General features: G+C 37.9%; 1 protein-coding gene and 1 pseudogene across 5 annotated transcripts in view; one reads left to right on the top strand and one right to left on the bottom strand.

Moving 5' to 3' along the window:
• Positions 1–897: 897 nt before the first annotated feature.
• LOC114311811 (alanine--tRNA ligase-like) lies at positions 898–9413 on the bottom strand (annotated as a pseudogene). Its single transcript, XR_014344573.1, has 13 exons — positions 9367–9413; positions 8593–8656; positions 8266–8409; positions 8093–8164; positions 7921–7996; positions 7707–7849; positions 7486–7594; positions 7216–7406; positions 5534–5586; positions 2405–2441; positions 2109–2291; positions 1811–1990; positions 898–1302 (listed from the first exon to the last, which is right to left on the bottom strand). The product of XR_014344573.1 is annotated as an alanine--tRNA ligase-like (transcript).
• Positions 9414–17333: 7920 nt separating this feature from the next.
• LOC114312012 (uncharacterized) overlaps positions 17334–21357 on the top strand; it is a 41879-nt gene continuing 37855 nt past the window's right edge. For 2 of the 4 annotated variants that reach the window (XM_082893906.1, XM_028258186.2), the window contains exon 1: positions 17349–17772. Coding sequence is in view for 2 of the 4 variants with exons in the window: in XM_028258171.2 (XP_028113972.1) it covers positions 17728–17772 (45 nt within the window). In the remaining 2 variants the exon portion in view is untranslated. Of the gene's footprint in view, positions 17773–21357 lie in introns of all 4 variants that reach the window. The other 2 variants (XM_028258171.2, XM_028258191.2) reach the window with 2 other exon arrangements.

The raw sequence follows: 21357 nt of genomic DNA, 5'->3' as shown, positions 1-21357 counted from the left end.
AAAAAAAAAAATTTACTTTTTTCTTTTTTTCTGCTTGTAGCGGGTGGACAGAACTGGATGTTAAGAATTCTGTGAGGCTACATTGAATGTGGATTATTTGTTTTTGTTTTGTTGACTAAAATAAAAACTTCATTCATTCATAATGAAAGAACATACGTACATGACAGTTTAAGAATATTTAGATTAAAGTGAGACAGACGTAAGAGGAGACACAGGCAAAAGCTACAAAATTGGTAAGATTTTGGTAATCCCGCCGTATAATCTTAGGTCAATCTAAACATAAGATCCAAATGGATTCCCGAGACTAACAATTTTAGAAATGCTAATCCCCCAACTAACCCAATCTGCCCAAACATGGCCAAAGATATATGGAACCCTGAAACCAACAAGTCAAGGCAGACAAGAAACCGAATAATGTAAAAGAAACTAGGACTTCACAGCAATGGAGGGTTGGGAGCTAATAACAAAAAGTGGAAAAAAAAAAAAAAAACAGGAACTGCCAACCAGAAATGGACGGATGTGGCATCTGAGTTCACAAATACATAAAAAAGTATGGGCAAAATAAGAATTAAAATAAAACAAACAGATGCTATCAATAAAATTAACCTATTTTGCTGACAGTCAACTAACAGAAGGGTGAATGAAATTCAAAAGTAAAAGGGAGGTTAGTGACATTTTTGAAACTTGAGGTGATGTTTACCCTATTATAATAAATTGCTAGTTGCCTAACCTGATGGAACCTTAGAAGATATGATAAAGCAGTTCACATATGCATGCTGTATATATATAAAAAGGCGATGAAATCTGAAAGACCATCACTAGTAGCGTTGAGTAGATTCATTCATTCACCTCAGTGCATAACATACCATGCCAACCAATTGAGCAGAAATTCCAATAGGTTAAAATTCATAAGATGAGGAGTTCATCTCCCAATCAGATTAATTTTATGATTCAATGTCTTCTTACAGTATAGCCAAGCAAACGAACATCCTAAACTTCAACCATTTCAAAAAAAATGTCAATATTTTAACAAGAAAAACTTCTCTTTGGTAACACAATGTTTTGTGGCCAATAAAGAAAAAACGTAATCGTGTTTCTGTAGCACCAAATGTTATTTCCTTGGCTGTTTCATTCAAGTGACATATCAAAAAACATCAAAATGTTGGGACTGAACCATCAACGCCATGCTTTCACGAGTGTACACTGAAATATTAAAGCTATTTTTTTTTATCAGCTCAATTTCATTGCTGCAAAGGATGTTGCCACCTCCATTGCATCCTCTACATGTGCTATATCGGAGCCCTGAAATCACATACAAAAGAATTACATGTATACCACCAAGGTTGCAAAGATCACAGGCAAACTCAAATATACGGGGGATGAAGTAACTATCATATGTGAAACCAAATCATAGCATTCATTCTTAATGTTGTGCGAGAGAGAGAGAGAGAGAGATCATTTACCATTCAGGCATGAAAAAACAGATCATAATAAACTTAAGTCCTTTTTAATCTTCAATATTTTTTCCCTCTAATAATATTATATAGTTCAACTGATTAACACAATGCTTCATGTTGTTGATGACATAGTTGGGCTTGTCTTAAAATTGAATACAAAACATTTTTAGAAAGAAAATTTACAATATTCATTTATTGTGGGGTTTCCCAAATGTTTGCAAGCATATTGCTCCGAAAATGGAAACCTCAGAGACGATGTAGTGCTCAAATTTAAGATTTTAAAGCATGATAAATTTAGTTATATACTAATATACCATAAGAGTTGGATTGGTAACCAGGAGAAAATTGCTAACCTGGCCTTGAGCAAGACCACCTTTTCCTCCTCCACCCTTCCCATTTAGTGGCTTTAAAGCTGCCACCAACCACTCCAACACCTTTAATTGCTTACATTTATCTCCTTTCTCAGGTACCCCAGCACACACCAAAGCCTTGTTTGCAGTTTCATCTGTGCTGAAAACCATGTCCGCTATCCCCTGTCATTCACAGACTAGTCATGCAAACTTCATGCAGACATAAGAGCATTGTGAAAATAAAATAAATAAATAAAAGCATTAGGATATATTAGCTGGAAGGCTAGAAACAGCAAACAACCTTCTCATCCATGACTTTGACGACCGCTTCGCGCATTGCTGTAGTGTCCAAACCAACATTGACACGTGATATACAGAAAGCCTTTCCATCAGATGCAGCAACTTCTGCAGTCTCAATTGCAACCTTGACAGCTTTCTGTATATTCTCTTCAGCAATCTTCTTTTTTGCTTTTATCACTTGATTCTAGTAAAATATAGCAATTTAGAATCAACTTCAACCCAGAGATATATAAGCAGCAGGTTTGGTTATCAATGGAACCAAAATAGGGTAATTTCTTGCTCAGCATAGATGAAAACCTGAAGCACGGATACTTTGGCCTTTAGATCAGCTTTTGTTAAAATTGTAATATTATTGATTGATGTAGATTGATGTATCTATTACAAATGGTGAGTGGCTCATTATATAGGAGAGGGTGAGTGTAGTAGGTGAGGAGTAGGTGAGGAGTAGGTGGTGGTAGGTGATGGTAAATTGGTGGTAGGTGATGGTAAATTCTAACAGCCCCCCGCAAACTCAAGGAGGATAGAAACTAACCAACTTGAGTTTGAAGAGAGGAACAAAACAAGAAAATACATAAAAATAAAAAAGGATAGGAGACACTGTATGGTCGTGTTAGACCATTGGTGAAGACACTGAATGGTGGTGTCATAACGTTGTAGAGGACACTGTATGGTGGTGTCATAACGGTGTAGAGGACACTGGATGGCGGTGTCAGACCGATGTAGAAGACAGTTTATGGGGTCATGTCGGACCGTTGTAGAAACTAACCGGAATCAATGTCGGGACAGTTTACAAAGTCTTGTCGGACCCATGAAGGAGCTAACCGGAATCAATGTCGGGACAGTTTACAGAGTCTTGTCGGACCCTTGTAGAAACTAACCGGAATCTATGTCGGGACAGTTTACAGAGTCTTGTCGGACCCATAAAGGAGCTAACCGGAATCAATGTCGGGACAGTTTATAGAGTCTTGTCGGACCCTTAAAAAATACACTGTATGATGGTGTATATAGGCTGCCCAAATATATATATATATGGATATATATAGTGAGCCCTCAAAAGTCGCGCCCTCAAAAGGCGCGCCCACTCCATCAAAAGGCGTGCCATCAAAAGGCGTGTCCAATCATCAAAAGGTGTGCCGGACATGATGGCGAGGCACGTGGGCGCCTTGGCTTGCGCGCCCGTGTGATCGGCTGGCGTCGCGCGATGCGCGTGTCTGCCTTGGCTATATAACCAAGACGAAGACAGAGGCTGAGGCAGAGAAAAACTAAGAGAAACCTCTGAAAAATCCTTCGTGTTGCTAAGAAAGATAGTTCCGTTTACTGAGAGAGATAGTCTGTAACACTCTGTTGCGAGAGATATTCTGTAACACTCTGTTGCCCAGAAAATGGCCTCGTCCTCGTCTTCCCGTGGACTGCTCACCCTCTTTCCCGACCTCAACGAGTCAACAAGAGAGAGAACTGGTGCGGTGGCACTGGAACCTCAACCAAGCGCCCCGGAGTTTGCCCCGTTGAACTTTCCGATGCGGTCTGTGGAGCAAAGAATGGCAGTGCAGTCGGATGTGGAGGCCAATCAGTATACTTTGAAGGCATGTGTGGAAAGCATGACGGCGGTCACAAATTTGTCGAACCGGCTGCAAAGTAGGACAAATGAGGTGCAGCATTTAAACTCCCAGCTGGCTCTGCTCCAACGCATGTATAAGGATGCGCGAGCAGAGATAAGCGTGCTAAGGGCAGAAAACAAGGAGCTGAAGCGGAAGGCCACCGTGATGTTCCGATTTGGAGGGCCGCCATATGCTGCAGTGGAGGAGCAGGGAGTAGTGATCGTGCCCAGTGGAGTGGGAAACACGGAGGCAACACCGGCAAGGGCCACCCAGGACGGAGGCAAGAAGAAAAGACCGGCGGCTGAGTAGAGAAGAAAATCCTGCCTGTGGATGTAGTTGATTTGTTGCTTGTTTTTTTTTTTTTTTTTTTTTTTTTTTTTTTTTTTTTTTTTTGGTGGTGTAAAAGTGTGATCGGGTTGAGCCCCTGACATGAATAAAATGACAAGGTGGTGGAATGTTGTTGGTGTGATTTTGTGAATGCTGTTTTGTGTAATAAGAAAAATAAAATAAAATAAAATAATGGATAAAGAAAATAGATAAAAATATTTGTGGATGGGGGATAAGAAAAACAAGGGTGTATGTTTTTTTTTTTTTTTTATAATAAAATATATATATATATATATATATATTAAAAGAAAAGAAAATGGTAAAATCGTGGGTGGAAGAAAGTAAGGGAAAGGAGGGAATAAGGAATCATAAAGTGCATGTGGGGCGGTGGGTTGGAAAGAGAGGGTTTAAAGTTTAAGAATAATGAAAAAAAAAAAATAATAAGAAAAAGGCATTAATGGGAAAGCATGCACTGGTGGGTGTCTTGAAAAGAAGAAAAGTAACTAGAGAGAGAGAGAATAGGTAGATTAAAGGATATGATTAAAGGATATGATCGTATAGAGATTCCTATCTCTCTCAGACAACCTTGCATTTGAGCTTTGCCCTTTATAGGGAATCCAAGTCATAAAGAAAGACGAGCCTTGCTTAATCAACTTCAATCGACCGCTAATCCTCTCCGATGCATACTGAGTTGGATGAATTGTCACATTATCTTTCAAGTAAACGATTTCCGCACCATCGGGCTCACTCGCGGAGCTCCGTTTACTATCACTCCGAGTCAAGCTCGCCGAACCTTGCTGTTGAGAGGCGGCGTAATCGGAGTCGTCGGACAAATCGTGAAGCTCTGCTTCTTGCATCGCTGGTGAATTGGGGTGATGTAGAGAGAGAGAGTGTGGAAAGTGAAGGAGGCCACGTCTGCGGCGCTTGAGAGGAGAGGATCTCAGATCTGCTGGAGCGGCGCAACTGAAATTGGGCAACGAGGCGATCGCTACGTTTTCCGGGCCGGCGATAAGTTGCCGGAGTCGGTGGATTGGACGAAGAAAGGGGCTGTTGTTTCTGTTAAAGATCAAGGCCAGTGTGGGAGTTGCTGGGCCTTCTCAACGATTGCTGCTGTGGAAGGGATAAATCAGATTGTAACAGGCAATCTGATCTCTTTGTCGGAGCAGCACCTAATCTCTGTTTGTCGAGTGGGAGAAATGTCGCCGTCGTTGATGGCGAAAAAACGCGAAGCTATGTGCAGAAAATTCCAGCGGGCAACGAAGGCAAAGTTGCCGGCCGGCTGCCGCCGGTGAGAAAAAATACAGGCCTAAATCTTATAGCTCTGATACCATGTTAAAATTGTAATATTATTGATTGATGTAGATTGATGTATCTATTACAAATGGTGAGTGACTCATTATATAGGAGAGGGTGAGTGTAGTAGGTGAGGAGTAGGTGAGGAGTAGGTGGTGGTAGGTGATGGTAAATTGGTGGTAGGTGATGGTAAATTCTAACAGCTTTCTTGGCTGCTCGAATAGTTGTTGATTCCACGCGGCCATTTAAAGAAGTTACTTTCTGGGAAGAGGAAAGGGAAATCAGCAAACTGATATATCAGATAAAGCAGAATCATCTTCTTAATCAAAGCAGTGGTGAACAATATAATGACGATACTTCCTTGGGTGATGCATATTTCAGGGAAGTTGGAAGTATCTGAACCATTCTCAAAATACTTGTGCTAGCCAATACATTGGAAGTATCTAACCAATGTGCTAGCAGCAAAAAGATTATAAAGATTCTGGTATTTATGAAAATTACATAATCCTGGCAAGGAGTGGATTCCCTTCATTTCAGGAGACATTCCCAAAAGTTAATTTAGCAAAGACCTCATTCAGCTACAATACATGAAATAATAAAAGAGCAAACCACAATAACATCGCATAATAGCATATGTTTCATTCATGAGCAATAATATCCTCTAGTTCAAATATAAAGTTGCCGATGATGAGCACGTGATAATTATAGACAAGAAACTGCACTAAAAAATTCATTTTTATGACGGATGACCTTATTCTTTCACAGAATGTGCGAGAAATTCTGTCAATTCAATCTTAAGGTTCTTTTGAAAAATGGCAGGAGATCATAAACAGAGTACACAAAAACACACATACGAGGCTGATAGAACTGCACATTTTGTTTAATTGACAGAAGGATAAAGTACATTGACCTCCCTTAAGTTTGGAGAAAATGCAAGCTTCATAGATTTGGCATAATTACATCGACCTCCTTTTTATCAAGTTTGAATGGAATGTAACTAATGCAAATGGTGTGAAAACAAAAGAATAAATAAGAAAAAATAGACTGTTCAGTATAAATCAGATGACATCATCATTTTTCCATCCATATAATATAACTAACAAATTATTGATAAAAGAGGGCCTAAGTGTTATGTGAATTAAAATCTTGAGGGAACCCTACCAAAACTGTGGAGCTTCTTGTATTTTCTCCAACCCTCGGGGGAGGCAAGTGTAATTTACCCTTAACAGAATTACTTAAAACTGAAAAATCAGTTTACTGTAATTCTCTTTCAAACTTTTCACTAGTAATCAGAAAATTTTCACTGAACAAACCCCTCCAATGCAGGAGCTCCTAATAAGAAAGCGCTCAGTTGCCCAGCAATGAGAGATGGGCCAGGGACAAAGGAGCACCCAGGTGCAGATTCGGTCATGAACCTAACTAACTGTGGCCGTTAAATGCAACAGGGCAACCATTTTGGACAAGCAGTGCAACCATTTTGGGACAATCATTTTTTATAAGTAGTGCCAATAATCACAATAGAAGCTAAACAGAACATGATGTTGCACGCAGAATAGCAGCAAAACTGGAGCCATACATGCTGGTCCCTAAGAAGTAGAAAGAATGAAATAAACAGAAAAACTATTTTAGACCTGGCAAAAAAGAGATTAATGCAAGTTAAAAAGGGTAGAAAAGCTGGTAGAGGAAGGCAGGGTCACACATGAATAATGAATTAAGCAACACCCTTGCTTCAGGAAGAAGAAAATGTAACTCAAACTATCACACAAAAGCCACGGTCAAACATGAATAATGAATTTGAAAAAGCAGTTCAGTTTATCATATATTAATTCACAGAAAGAGACATTGTATCTGAATCTGAATCTGGTAAAAATAATAAAAAGAAGTGACAACCTGTTCCAGCGAGCTTCCTTCTGTTTTTGATGCCTCATCTAATACTTCCTGCTCAATTGACAATGCTAGTTCCAAGGCCTTAGAAGCACAGTCTGTTGTAACAGCAGTTACTCTACGAATTCCCTTGGCAATTCCCTCCTCAAACAACAGAGCAAACACCTTAGCCTCCCGTGTATTTGATAAATGGGTCCCTAAAAAAATCAACACACTAAACCTCAATACTTAATAGGACTCCCAGAAGTGGCACCAGGAATTACAAGGAGATGCTACCTCCACACAACTCTGCGGAAATTGATAACCACTCGCCATTTTCTGGATCAGCAAGGAGGTCCTCCACTTTTCAGCCAATTGATACAACCCTAACAGGATCAGGATAGACCTATATCAAAAACAGAAATAAGAAATTGAAGGCGGCCAGTAAACCAAGTACATTCCACAGGTTGATCATATGCCTGAACAAACTCCAATGATAGAAAAATGAAGTAGCTTACTTCTCCAAATACAGCTCATAAACCATTTATATGCTTCGCATCAATCAGAGTGGCCTCCTTTGAAAATACATCGAGCTCAGCTTTGATTTGCTCATTCACAATGGACTCAATTTTTCTCAACTTGTCAGGTTTCACAGGCTTGCCTGTTCAAGTTTCAGTAGCATTCAAAAATGATTTTATATGCAAAATTAATTGAAACAAGCATAAAGCTTACCATGAGAGAAATCAAATCGTAATTTCTCAGGAAGAACAATGGATCCCTTCTGGTCTACATGATTTCCAAGTACTTCCTGCAGTCATGTTACAGAACATTAAGAGAACAAAAGCAAACCAGATAAGAAAGCATCAACATTAGAAGCTCAGAACAGTATCATTTTGGAAATTACCCTGAGCGCAAAATTCAACATGTGCATACAGGTATGGTTAGGAGCAATGAGCTTACGTCTATCATAGTCAACCTGCTCAAGTCATAAATTACTTATAGTTACGAAGAAATACAAAGCAGATGTAGCTTGCACTCATGTACACATACAAGGACAGATGATAAAAGGGAAGTTACCTTACAAATCACTTTATCACCTACAGAGAACTTGCTTGTTTCCCCAGTAAACGAACCGATATGAACAACAAAGTCTCCATAAATTTGTACATTACAAACTTGAAATGATCCGAACGGGCCTTCAAGTGATCCAGTATCAAATATCTATGACCCCAAAGAAGAATGCAAGATGTCAAATTTCTATTCTTAACAGGAAAAATATGTAAATCATATATGACAACAGTCTATTGAATATGCAAACTAAAAAAAAATAAAGAAAAAGAGTAGAACCAGAAAAAAAGGAAAGCTGCACGCACGCAAGCTTAAATACTATGTAAACTAAAATACATTATACGGTTCAAGAATTGTGGATTTCTTCCATACTATCGTGTCTCTATGAGATCTCCCAAAACTAAGAGAAACAAATTAATACAAATGTGTGGTTTCAAGAGATCAACTATGCATAAAAAATTTATGCAATTGAAGAACATAGTGTGATCTATTACATGCAACGTCACGTTTAGCATTGCATCTGTGTTACTTGTGTTTAGCTTGTTATAGCTCTGGCTTAAAGAGCTAGAGGTGGAAGAGGGTTATTGGTAGAGTTTTTTTTTGGACTGATTTTTAGTGATGGCGCTGCCAAGTTGGATCCCTTTTGTTGGAAGGAATGATACTAATTAAGTTTCAAAAGTAAAAATCATAGAGATGAGATGCAAGTTAGTAAACAAAGTAATGCCTTGGAATGTGTGTTCCACTACCCAGCTTGCTACAATAGATCCTGCCCGTGCACAATGGGATATTGATAACTATACTTTTTTGGGATGGATGTTCAACTCCATGAAAGACTGTATTTATCACATGTTTCTCTAGTGTGACATTGTTCCCTATCTATGGCATGCTTTGTCACAGATGTATGCTCATGCTCATAACGATACTCGCATCTTTGAGCTCTATCAAAATATTGCTCGTGCTTTCTAGTCTGCCTTGGGTCTTTCTGTGTCAGAGTTCTTTGGATACCTTCAAGACCGTTGGAAAGAATTTGCTCAATATAAGCCCTTGACTAAGTTACTAGCAGATGTTGCCTCTCTTGTGTCCAAACGCCTTGCTTACTAGCACACTTACCAGTTTTTGTTGGGTTTAATCCCTTCGAATTCAGATTTTAAGCACATCACCCATGCCCTCTCTCTATGAGGCCTTTGCCACCATTGATAGTGATGAGCGTCGTAGGCGTTTGGTTCAGCCGAATCCTTCTCCTCTGTCTCCAGTTTCATCTGATCAAATAACTCTTGCTGCAAAGTAAAGCTCTCAGGGTTCTACTGGTCCAGTTACTTGTCATCATTGTGGAGCTTCTAGTCATGTTAAGGCTCATTGCTTCAAACTTCATCCTGAGTTGAAGCCACGTTCTTCTTGCTGTCGTGGTGCTAGCACCCCTTGGACTACGGCTCTTGGGTTTCCTCATCTCCCTAATTTACAGGAGTTATAGACTCAGATTGGTCTACTTCAGTCTCAGCTTAGATCTCTTACTGCCAGTTCTCGTGGCTTATTATCTTCCTACGTTGCCACCCTTGTAACAGGTACTTTTACTGCTTTCTATGCTCGGTCTGCTAGTCCCTCATGGGTTTTGGATTCTGGGGTTAATGATCATATGACGGGTGAGTTTTCCTTTCTTTCTTCGCTAGCTCCCACTACTATTGTCCAATCTGTGTGTCTTGCTGATGGTTCTTTATTCTCGGTTTGTCATAAGGGTATAGTGTGTTTATCCCCTACTATTACTTTATCATCTGTTTTACATGTTCCAAATTTTGCATGTAATCTCTTATCCATTAGTCGTCTTGCCAAACAATTTAATTATGCTGTCATTTTCTTACCCTCTTTTTGCCTTTTACAGGACTTGAGTTCAAGGAGGATTTTTTACAAGGGCTATGAGCATGATGGGTTGTACTACTTTGGGGATCCACCAAATGAGCCTTTCTTTTCTTCTTCAGCTAGTTTTCAGGCCTCTGTTTTGCTTGCTTCCATGTCTTGTGTTTTTAATATTCAAATTTTAGAATTATGGTACGCTCGTGTGAGTCATTTTAGTATTTATGTCAACTGTTCCCTTTATTTAATAAACCTTGCAAAGATTCTAAGTTTCATAGTGTGGTTTGTGAGTTTTCTAAGCATACCCGTACTAGATATATCTCTCATATGACTCATGCTCTTAGTGCTTTTGATCTTATACATTTTGATGTCTGAGGTCCTTCCCCTGTCACCGCTTTTTGTGGTCATAGATATTATGTGACTTTTATTGATGATCACACTAGGTGCATTTGGGTCTAAGCATACCCGTAAGTCTGACGTTTTTCCCATTTTTGTCTAGTTTTTACAAATGATTAAAACTTAGTTTCATACAGTTGTTAGGACTATCCGTTTTGATAACAGTAGGGAATATATTTCTAATGCATTTTGTTCTCATCTTAATGAAACTAGTATTCTTCAACAACTTGCTTGTTCTTGGACTCCTGAACAAAATGGTGTTGCTGAATGCAAAAATTGTCATATTATGTCTATTGTCCAGTGTCTCCTTTGGTGTATGGGTGTTCCTAAGTCTTATTGGCATATGGTTGTCCTTACTGTTGTTTACCTCATTAATAAGACTCCTAGTCGTGTGTTGCATGGTCTTACTCCGTTTCATACCCTTATGCCCACTGCCACTCTATTTCCACTCTTACCCTTCGGGTCGTTGGGTGTACCTATTTTGTTCAAAATCGGAGTCCCACTCGCACAAAGTTAGATGACAAATCTATCCGTTGTGTCTTCTTAGGGTACTCTTCCATGTCCAAAGGGTATAGGTGTTATGACCCTATGTCTCGGCACTTTCACCACACTTTGGATGTTATTTTTTGCGAGGATCTTCCTTTTTTTTTTGTACTAACCCTCCTTTGCAAGCTTGTCCTCTCGTTACTTCCATTGTTCATCTAATGACCATTTTGGACGAGGTTGAGACTGAGGTTGTCCCCCTCCCTCCTTCTCAACCTTCGTCCCTTCCCCCATTGCAAGTTGCCCACGCACTCAACCCTCCCTATCGCCTCTTCAATCTTTGGGTCAGGTAACTTTTCTTTTTTAGCTCCTCTTCCACCTCTTCATCGTAACCCACCTCAGGATTAACATCCTCCAAATCATTTGAGTTATTTGAGTAGTACTAATCATCCTATTTCCCAGTATATTTCCTATGACAGGGTTTCCACCTCTTACAAAGCCCACCTAGTGGCCAAAGGTTTCATACAGATTCTTGGCAAGGATTTTGGTGCCACTTTTGCCCCTGTCGCCAAGCTTACTTCTGTGCGTCTCCTCATCTCCCTTGTAGCATCCCATTCTTGGCCTCTTCATCAGCTTAATGTCAAGAATGCATTTCTCCATGGGGATCTTCTTGAGATGATTTACATGGCTCCTTTACCTGGTTTTCAATCTAATGGGGAGTATTTGGGGAAAGTGTGTCAGTTACGCAAATTCTTGTATGGTCTGAAGCAGTCTCCACGAGTATGGTTTGGTCACTTCAGTTCTGTTATTATATCTATGGACTTTGTTCAGTGCTACTCATATCACACTTGTTTCATTTGCCGGAATTATGCGGGACAATGTATAGTCTTGTTAGTGTATGCAGATGATATTATTCTCACATGTGATGACTCTGTCAGCATTGGTCAAGTAAAGAAGGACTTGGGCAAAACTTTTGATATTCCCTCCGTCCCAAAATATTAGTCCCTTATTCCATTTTTCATTGTCCTAAAATATTAGTCCCTTTTCAAAAATTAAGGGATAAAATAATATGAATTTACTATTTTGGCCTTCTTTTAAATTCATTAATAACACAAAAAATACAATTATGACAATTGATATTCCCCAAAAAATATACTATCAAAGGGTAATTTTGAAAAATTAAAATTTTAAAATGTAATAATTGTACTATCAAAAAAAGTTAGATTCCCTAAAAGAGACTATTATTTTGGAACAGAGGGAGTATTAAGGATATGGGATGCTTCAAAATATTTTCTAGGAATTGAAGTGGCTCACTCAAGGGAGGGAATCTCCTTGTCTCGGAGAAAGTACCCCCTTGACTTGCTTAAGGATACTGGTATGTTAGGGTGTAAACATGCTTCTACTTCTATAGATCCTAATGTCAAGCTCACATTAGAGTCTGGTGAGTTGCTGGATGACCCAAGCATGTATCAGCGTCTTATTGGACGTCTCATTTATTTGACCAACACTAGACCTGCTTTGACATTTGCGGTTAGTGTTGTGAATCAGTTCATGCATGCACCTTGTAAAGAGCACCTTGACACAATTCATCATATTTTGAGATATTTGAAGACTTTTCCTGGCTTAGGATTGTTCTTTACAGCTAGTCTCTAATCTAGGCTCTCCTGTTTCACCGATGCTAACTATGCAGGTTCTAGGATTGATTGGCGTTCCACTTTTGGCTTCTGTACTTTCTATGGTGATTATCTTATCTCATGGAAAAGTAAGAAGCAGGCAGTAATTTCTAAGTCTTCTGCAAAGGTTGAGTATTGGGCTATGACATATGGAACATGTGAGATTCTTTGGCTTCGCTCTATTCTGGCATAATTGGATTTTGAGGAGATTGTTCCTTCCTCTTTGTTTTGTGATAACAAATCTGCCATTATGTTATCTTCTGATTTTGGGCTTCATGAGCATACCAAGCATATCGAGGTTGACATACATTTCATTCAAGAAAAGGTTCGGACTGGCATTGTGCATCCATTCTTTGTCTCTTCTTTTCAGCAGTTGGCAGATATGTTCACAAAATCTATGGGATATGTTATATATATACATGGCCTCTACCTCATTCAAAGGTAAGCCAAATAATTATCTCCATCCTTTTGCAACCAAAGGGGAGCGTAGGCTGACTCCACCATCCACCATCCACCATCCACCATAAAGGGAGTATGGAAGCTAAAGTTGGCTCAACGATGTAAGCTAGTTCTACCCTTCATGGAGTGGAGTGTATGGAAGCAAAAGTTGGCTTGATGCTGATGGGGAGCATAAGTTTGGCCTGACCTAACTACGGAGGGGAGTGTAAGTTGGCTCCACCCTCCACAGAGGGGAGTGTAGATTGGCTCTACTTTGTAGGGGATGTAAGTTGGATTGACCCTAGAGGGGAGCACAAGTTGGCTTCACCCTCCACCACGGAGGGGAGCATATGGAAGAGAAAGTTGGTTTGACCATGGAGGGGTGCGTAGATTGACCCAACCTCGGAGGAGTACGTATGTTGGCTTTGGTTTCACTGTCAAGAAGATCAGATGAAGTAAATTTGGATCGTTCCTCTATCTTTGCATCTCTTTATGTGATCATTGCCTTTTCATATGTAACACTTCCTTTGAAATCATGTTGTTGATGACTCATTTTTAACTATTGTAATTTGTACATCAAAAGTCCATTTTAAAATGTGTGCATCTTCTAGTTTCCAAATGACTGATGATTCTGATAATTATCCATTATTGTTACATATCCTTTGAAATTTTTTGGACTAGCATGTGAAAGCTCTGTGTCTTTGTTGTACACCAGTGGTGTTTAGGTCTTTGCTTCATTTCATTTGGAATTGTGGTTTATGCTTTTAAGTTTAGAGTTTATTCTCTCTCTCCACATTTTAGATCAGAAGATCACTGCTAAATGAAGATGAATATGGCTTTCAGAGGGCCAAGCGACCAATATACTACGATGAAGGTTTAGAGGAAATGACACTGTTATTGGTTTTGCACTGAACTTGTAATTGAATTATGGATTACTTTGTTATAATAATTCTGTATTTTTTTCTTTTGTCTTCTTCCTGAAATGCAGAAGACCAGGCAGACCTTGAATTCAAAAATTAGTCAACTCAATTCTGCCATTGACAATGTGTCTTCACGATTGAGAGGTGGCAATAATATGCCTCCCTTTCCAATTGAAAGTGACCCAGAAGAAGCTACCCTGTGACACCTGCTGTTTTCTATTGCATAATAAACCAAATACTTGAGGTTTAATTCAACTAGTTGGATCTGTACTTGGGCAATGCAAAATTTGTTGAAATTCACTTGGCAAAATTTATATGAGATTGATATCAATGTGTTTGCTTTCAAGTTTGGCTGATTTATTTGCGAATGTTCAGATTTTGTAAATTTAGTATTTACGTTTGCACATATGAAGCTGCCAAAGCATTGTATTTTTGGTGTAATACAAAATGGGAGATTGGTTAACCTTTTCCTTCTTGATTGTAGTTTGAGCAATTTTGAGCAATGTCTTTATTTATATCTTATTGTTGATTGAACAGCACATTGGTTTTTGAGAGCTTGAATAGCACATTTTGTCTCAGTTCACACTACTATTTATTTGAATATTTTGTCTTCGTTCACACTATTATTTGTTTTTGAAAGTTATTCAAACGGTAAAATAGTATGAACTGGTACACGAATAGAATCTCTCTTGTATCCTTCATGTTTAGTAAAGCCATCATGGGTACTTGGACATGAATGCATTACCAAATATAAAACTATGTTTTTGCAGTTATTTTCGTGTTTTTTTTATTAATGTGATTTTTAAATATTCTCTATTTTATTTTTGGTAATGTTGTATTGCATGTTCAATTTTTTATGGTGTGTAATTTTTCCTAGAAAAAAAACCGCCCATTTTTTTTTATATTTTATATGTTTTTGAAAAATAAACCTCCAAATTATAATTATTGTACAAATGCTTAATTTTACTTTCATTCCCTAAACAATTGAACATTTTTAAATTCCATTCCTAAACTATGAATTTTAATTATTTAGTTTGTTAAGGTTTTAATTTCAGTTCATATGGAAATTGTCTGTCCAAATCACGAATGAGAAAACCTTAGTGAGCAAAGAAGTAATTTTACAAATTGGACAATCTAGATCATATAATCTGACTGCCACACACATCTTCTTCTTTACACTTCATTTCAAAATAGTGATAATTATTTGATTGTATGATTTAAATTATTTCAATTTTGAAGTAACTTTTTTGGCCCATTAAATTAGGTTTTAATATTTATTGATTTATTACAACTTCTTTAATTAGACCACATTAATTAAAAATTATTTTTTTAAAACTTAAATGAATGAAAATAATAATTAAAAAAATAATGATTGTTTAAAGAATAAAATTAAAATTAAAATTTATCCGACAAAATGAAAAAGGTGTACTGTAGAAACATTGAAAACGAGTATGGATTTGTTAAAGTTGAGTATCTCAACTTTATAGGTAAAGTTAACATATTGCAGGGAGGGATTAATCTGTATTTATGTCAATAATCTAAATCGTTCATATATGACAAATTGAGAAGAACATGCATGCAGATTAAATTTGTAAGATGATAAAAATGATATAATAACATAACAATTGTTGTTACGTCAATTTAATTTTTTTGTATAAATAGTTTTATTAGTATGTTGTACAAAATAAACGATTTAATGTATCAAAATGAGTCAAAATTAGTTTGATAATGAGTCAATTTTACTGTAAAATTGAGATTTTTAATCTTAACAAATCCAGACTGATGAATAAAAAAGTATGGTTTGGTGTGAACAAATAGAGAGCATGTTGTCACGTACCAACTCATTGGTAATGCGCACCTTGCAAGTGTATTAGTTTGTGAGTGCCCAGACAGGCAGGGTAGATCCCTATCGCGCATCGTTTGGGTTGGTCCTTGGGTATAATGCAAGGGGTAGGCAGTGCCACTCATGGAGCCGGTTTTTCAGGAGAATGACAAGCGCCGCCCAGTCCGTGATAAGTGGTATCAGGGCCAATCTAGGGGCACTATGATAGAGACGGTACATGGGACTTACACTAAGCACCTTTATTGTGGGGTTCACACTAAGGGTAGTATCCGCGCCGGGGCGAGGTTCCCATGGGTAGGGAACAGACAAGCCTAGAGATAGGCAGGGTAGGCGTCAGGGATTGGCGGCGGTAGCATGTCACATACTGACTCATTGTTAATGTGAGTTCTACACCAAGCAGCTTGCAAGTGCATTATTTTGTGAGCGACAAGGCAGACAGGGTAGATCCCTATCGCATCATTTGGGTTGATCCTTGGGCATAATCAGTGATAGAACTAAGAAATTAAATCACAGGGGGTACTTATCAATTATAACATTGAAAATTTTTACAAAAATATTTTACTTAAATTTTTACGATTGACTTCAAGAAAGATAAAAAAATAAAAAGAAAACTAATATTATTTGTAACTAATGTATCATGGACACTATAAAAAAATCATGGATATAAATTTTAAAATAAATTATATAATGATAAAGTAATTTTTTATACAAAATTTGAGTAAAATTCAATATAATAGTCATACCACACATCATTGACATGAGATATCATTAACCAATAGTAAAGAAACACATAGAGTATGAAACTCACATGTCAAATGTAACTAACAATCTAATAAATCTCATATTTTCATTTAGATTAATTATGTTTATATGTCAATAATGATAAACATCACCATTATATTAAAATTTTCATAAATAATAATATGATTTATCATAATTTCTTTATTTTTAATCAAAACAACTATTATTGTTCTTATAATTTAAAAAATGTGATTGACATTTCACTATAAATAATATTTTTTATTTAAAATATTTTCTTTATGTTTGTCAAAAAAATAAAAATAAAAAAATTGAAAACCCAAGGGGACACGTGTCCCCTTAGACTCTCTATATCTCTGCCGCTGGCCATAATGCATAAGGGTACACAGTATCATTCGTGGAACCGACTTGGATAGATCTCTACCGCATCAGTTGATCTTTAGACATAATACGGGAATACACCGTACCATTCATAAAACCAATTTCTCGATTGGATGACAAGTGCACAGTTAAGCTACAAGGTTAATTTGTTAACCTGCACCAAACAAGTTACCAATTTATATTCACAGTTATAAATTATAATCTGTTAAGTTATAATCTGTAATAATTTTTTTACAATTCTACCAAACGGGCCAACGTGATGTCCAATGTTTTTCACTATTTGTAAAACGGAACATCCATAGGAAAAGAAAAAAACGATTTTATTTATTTAAAAGGGGGTTGACGAATCTGGAATCCAACGCAATTTGTGGTGGATTGTGGTGTTTGTGCGTGGCACGGAGACAGTCTACAGCCACAGAGAGAGACAGAGAGAGAACTCCTTGTCATCTTGTTCTTCTTCCTTCTTGTTTTTTAATATTTGTTAGCAGCCTTGGAAAATTCCAAAACCAAAATACATACAGACGTGCTTTCCTCCATATACGACCAAACCCTTGTCACACCCATTTGAAGATTTTTATCCAACTGAATACTGATCTTCTGTCTGCTTCTCTCTCTCTCTCTGCACGTTTTCCTCATCAATCAAATGAATATGAAGTATTGTGCAAACAAACCCTTTTTGTTATTCTACTCCACATTGTAGCATTGTATATATATATATATATATGTATATATGGGTAGATATATGGAAGGCAATGAGGAGACTAGTTCCTGCACGGTACTCTCTCTCTCTCTCTCTCTCTCATTCCCAATTCCCTCTGCTTTTCTGGGTATTTGTTTGTTTCCTAATTTTTTCATGTACTCGTGGATTAAATGCACATCTCTGATTCTAGGGTTTACGTTCGGTCTCCTTGTTATTCAATTTTGTGGGTATCAAATGTTCACTTTTGTTTCTCTATGATTTTGATTGATTGGTTGGTTTTTAGACTTAATCGTGAATATATCCAAATGTGGTGGTTCTTTGTTTGGAAGTGAGTTACTGTTAATTTTTCCACATTGTGAGCCTTACCTTGGTGCACCCTTCATGTTGTTTTTGCCCATTTCTTGTTGAAGTTTCTCTATAGGCTTCAGTTGGTTACCAAGAAACAAATGGAAAGAACAGAAATTAAAATCCCAAATCTTTTTGTTTTCTGAGTGATTCATAAATCCCCCATAATACAAATCATATGGCATGATTGAATTAAAAAAAAAAAAAAATCATTTGAAGTAAAAATCCAGTGATTTTCCAATATGGGCTATATTGCCTGTGCTACCAGAAATTAATCCTGGTGCTGCTAAAATCTCCATTTCTTTCATTGAACAGTTTTGTCTTGTGTTCTTGAGCACCAGTCAATAGTGACAGCCGTTGATAATCGTTCGTAATTGTATCACCAACAAAATGTCATATCCTCCCCTTAGACCCTCAGGGCTCTTAAATGTCCAGTCCACCTCCTCCCACAATACATAACATTCTTACTGCTTGCTGCTTCTGTGATTGCCAAACACCGCAAGAACCATTTTGCTGCTGCCCGCCCCCCACCTCCAACCCTACCACCTGCCATGGCTCCCACAGTTTGCCTTTTGTCACATTATTTTTTAATATGATGTATATAATGGAAAAAGCTTATAATAAAGTAAAAATTACAAAAAATTGGAGTTTGGGTTAAAAACTTACAAAAATATGAAGAATATTTTGAATAATATTTTTTAATTACACTAGGAATGGAAATTTAATACAAGAGAGATTTATTAGGAAATGCTTTTTTAAGTACTTGTATTCCAATTAGTTCATACCATATTCTTGTATTCCAATAAGTTTTATTATTTGAACATTTGATCCACCAAATACTAATTCTTATATTTAAGGTATTTTATGGATAATTTTACCCTTACAAATATTTTTTAAACACTTAGTGACTTAGTAATGTGAACATTCATATTTAACAGTGTGAATGTTCACATTGACAGTATGAACATTCACATTGACAGTGTGAATGTTCACATCACGGAACATTCACACTATTAATGTGAATATTATTGTTAGAGGTATTTTGGTAACTATGTCGTCCATAGAACTTATTGGAACATAAGAAAATAATTTGGACTACGTAGAACATAAGTAGGTGAAGGGAGATTTATGAATAAATGTCCGTTTATAAAATAATTGCAAAAAATGAAATTCCTCTCTCTCTCTCTCTCTCTCTCTCTCTCTCCATTGCTAGCCCCACCCTCCACACCCTCCCTCTTCCTTTTTATCTCACCGAAGCACTCTCTCACCCTCTATGTAGCAGCAATCTAAACTACATCACCACCTCCTCCAACACTGCGCCTTCACCTTCCTGCCTCCATGTCCATTGGTAGCTCCATTACTGTTGCTTTGAAAATGTAATCTCTCTCTCTCTCTCTCTCTCTGCCCCATTGGGTGATTGTGATAGAGAATGGTGGTTATGGTTGTAGCTGGATTTGACAGTGGTATGGTGGGGGGTGGTTGGTTGTGATGGGGGTTGGGGATTGGCGTAGGGTACTGGAGATGTGCTACTGGGGGTGGCGGGTAGGGGTGCAACTCCTGCAAGTTTTATCAAGTTGAGAGGTTGCCCAAAACCTACTTGACTTGTATTGAGAGTAGCCCAGTTGTAACATCGCCCGGGGGGTACCCGAGCGTGTTAACAGTTCGGACCCTCTATTTCTTTGATCTAGTCTCACAAGTGCAATGTGAAACATAGATGAAAGTTTAGATTTGGCAACTTCAAAGAAAATCCATTTTTATTGCAAAAATATTTGCCAGAAATGGACTGCATCATCAGATCTCAGAGTCCCCACCTAATATTTTGGAAAAATTAGGAAACTCGTGACTCGTGCCAAGACCACTGTTCGTCTGTCGTAACAAGGATGCTTGACTTAGAATCTTAGGTATGAGAGGGAAAGGTCATTAATTGAGCACTTCCACTTAGCCGATCAAAAGATCGGCCCCTCTACTAAGCCATGATATTATTTTTATTAACTTTATATATTCATATTCTAATTATCAATAAATCCTAAAATTTATTATGTGAAGCAAATAAATATAGACTGTGTCATTTATTTTGAAACAATTTGATTTCATTATTTTGAAAATGTTTTGAATAGCACAATCATGAAAATCAAGTTTATTTCAAATTAAACAACACAACCTTCACTCACTGGCATGCATAGTGTTAGAATTTCCCATCTTTACCTTCACCTACTCCACTACACACTCCACTTCACCTACCTCTACTCCACTACACACTCCACTTCACCTAACCCACTATCACCTCCACTACACCTACTACCACATTACCTTCACCTACTCCACTACACACTCCACTTCACCTACCTCTACTCCACTACACACTCCACTTCACCTAACCCACTATCACCTCCACTACACCTACTACCACATTTTCTTCTATATATAGATTGTATAGGAATTGTAATTAATGCATCTTGTAATCTATCAATCATAACATTATATCAATCAATAATACATCTATTTTAACATGGTATCAGAGCCGGTTTAAGAATCTAGTATTTTCGCTTTCCCGGCGGGCGGCAACCTCACCTTAGCCGCCCGCCGGACCTCAACCTAGTCTGCTTGTTTTTTTTACACATACCTTCTTCCATAATTAAGCTCTTCTCTGCCTTCACAATGGCTGCCAACGAAGACCAAGCTTTTCCAGACCCATCCTCCACACAGACCACAGACCAGCTCATATACACCAGAGATGCTTGATATCTCTCTCTCTCGGGGTTGGGCTCGGAGAATCATCCACTCTATTATTTCCACCATCCACATCCATCTTTTCCTCCATTTTCCTTTCCCTGTATTCAATATATTCAACATATTTTGGAGCTGAAACTTCAATTGGTTTCTTGATTTGTACACCATCTGCCCATCTGTACTCATACTTGGGGCCTGCAGTCATTGTAGGACAGTTTTCTGGAGTGCAGAACTCTGTGAGGGTACCATACAACAAGTTCACCTGGTTGAAGAAGTCCACAGTGTTGACAGCCAGCCATTCATTAGCGTCCTCCCCTGGAGGAAGTCTTACTGCTTCTCTCAGATTTCCACTACCTAATGTTGCATCAATGTGCTTTCTCAGCTGTGCCCCCTTATTCTGGGCAAAATGTCCTTTGGTTCCTGCCCAAACCGAAGAGACTCATGGATCTAGAGAGAGAGAGAGAGATGCATGTGTGTATGCGTGTGATCTCTTCATCTCCGAACCAGTTCATGCCAGAGAGAGAGAGACCAGGTGCAGAGAGAGAGAGAGATGACTAGCTTTTCACTTTTCAAAGAGACAGAGGT

This window comes from Camellia sinensis, chromosome 11, assembly GCF_055761805.1.
Source record: "Camellia sinensis isolate YWXY chromosome 11, ASM5576180v1, whole genome shotgun sequence".
NCBI classification, from domain to species: Eukaryota; Viridiplantae; Streptophyta; class Magnoliopsida; order Ericales; family Theaceae; genus Camellia; species Camellia sinensis.
This window is presented reverse-complemented; position numbering and strand designations above follow the sequence as displayed.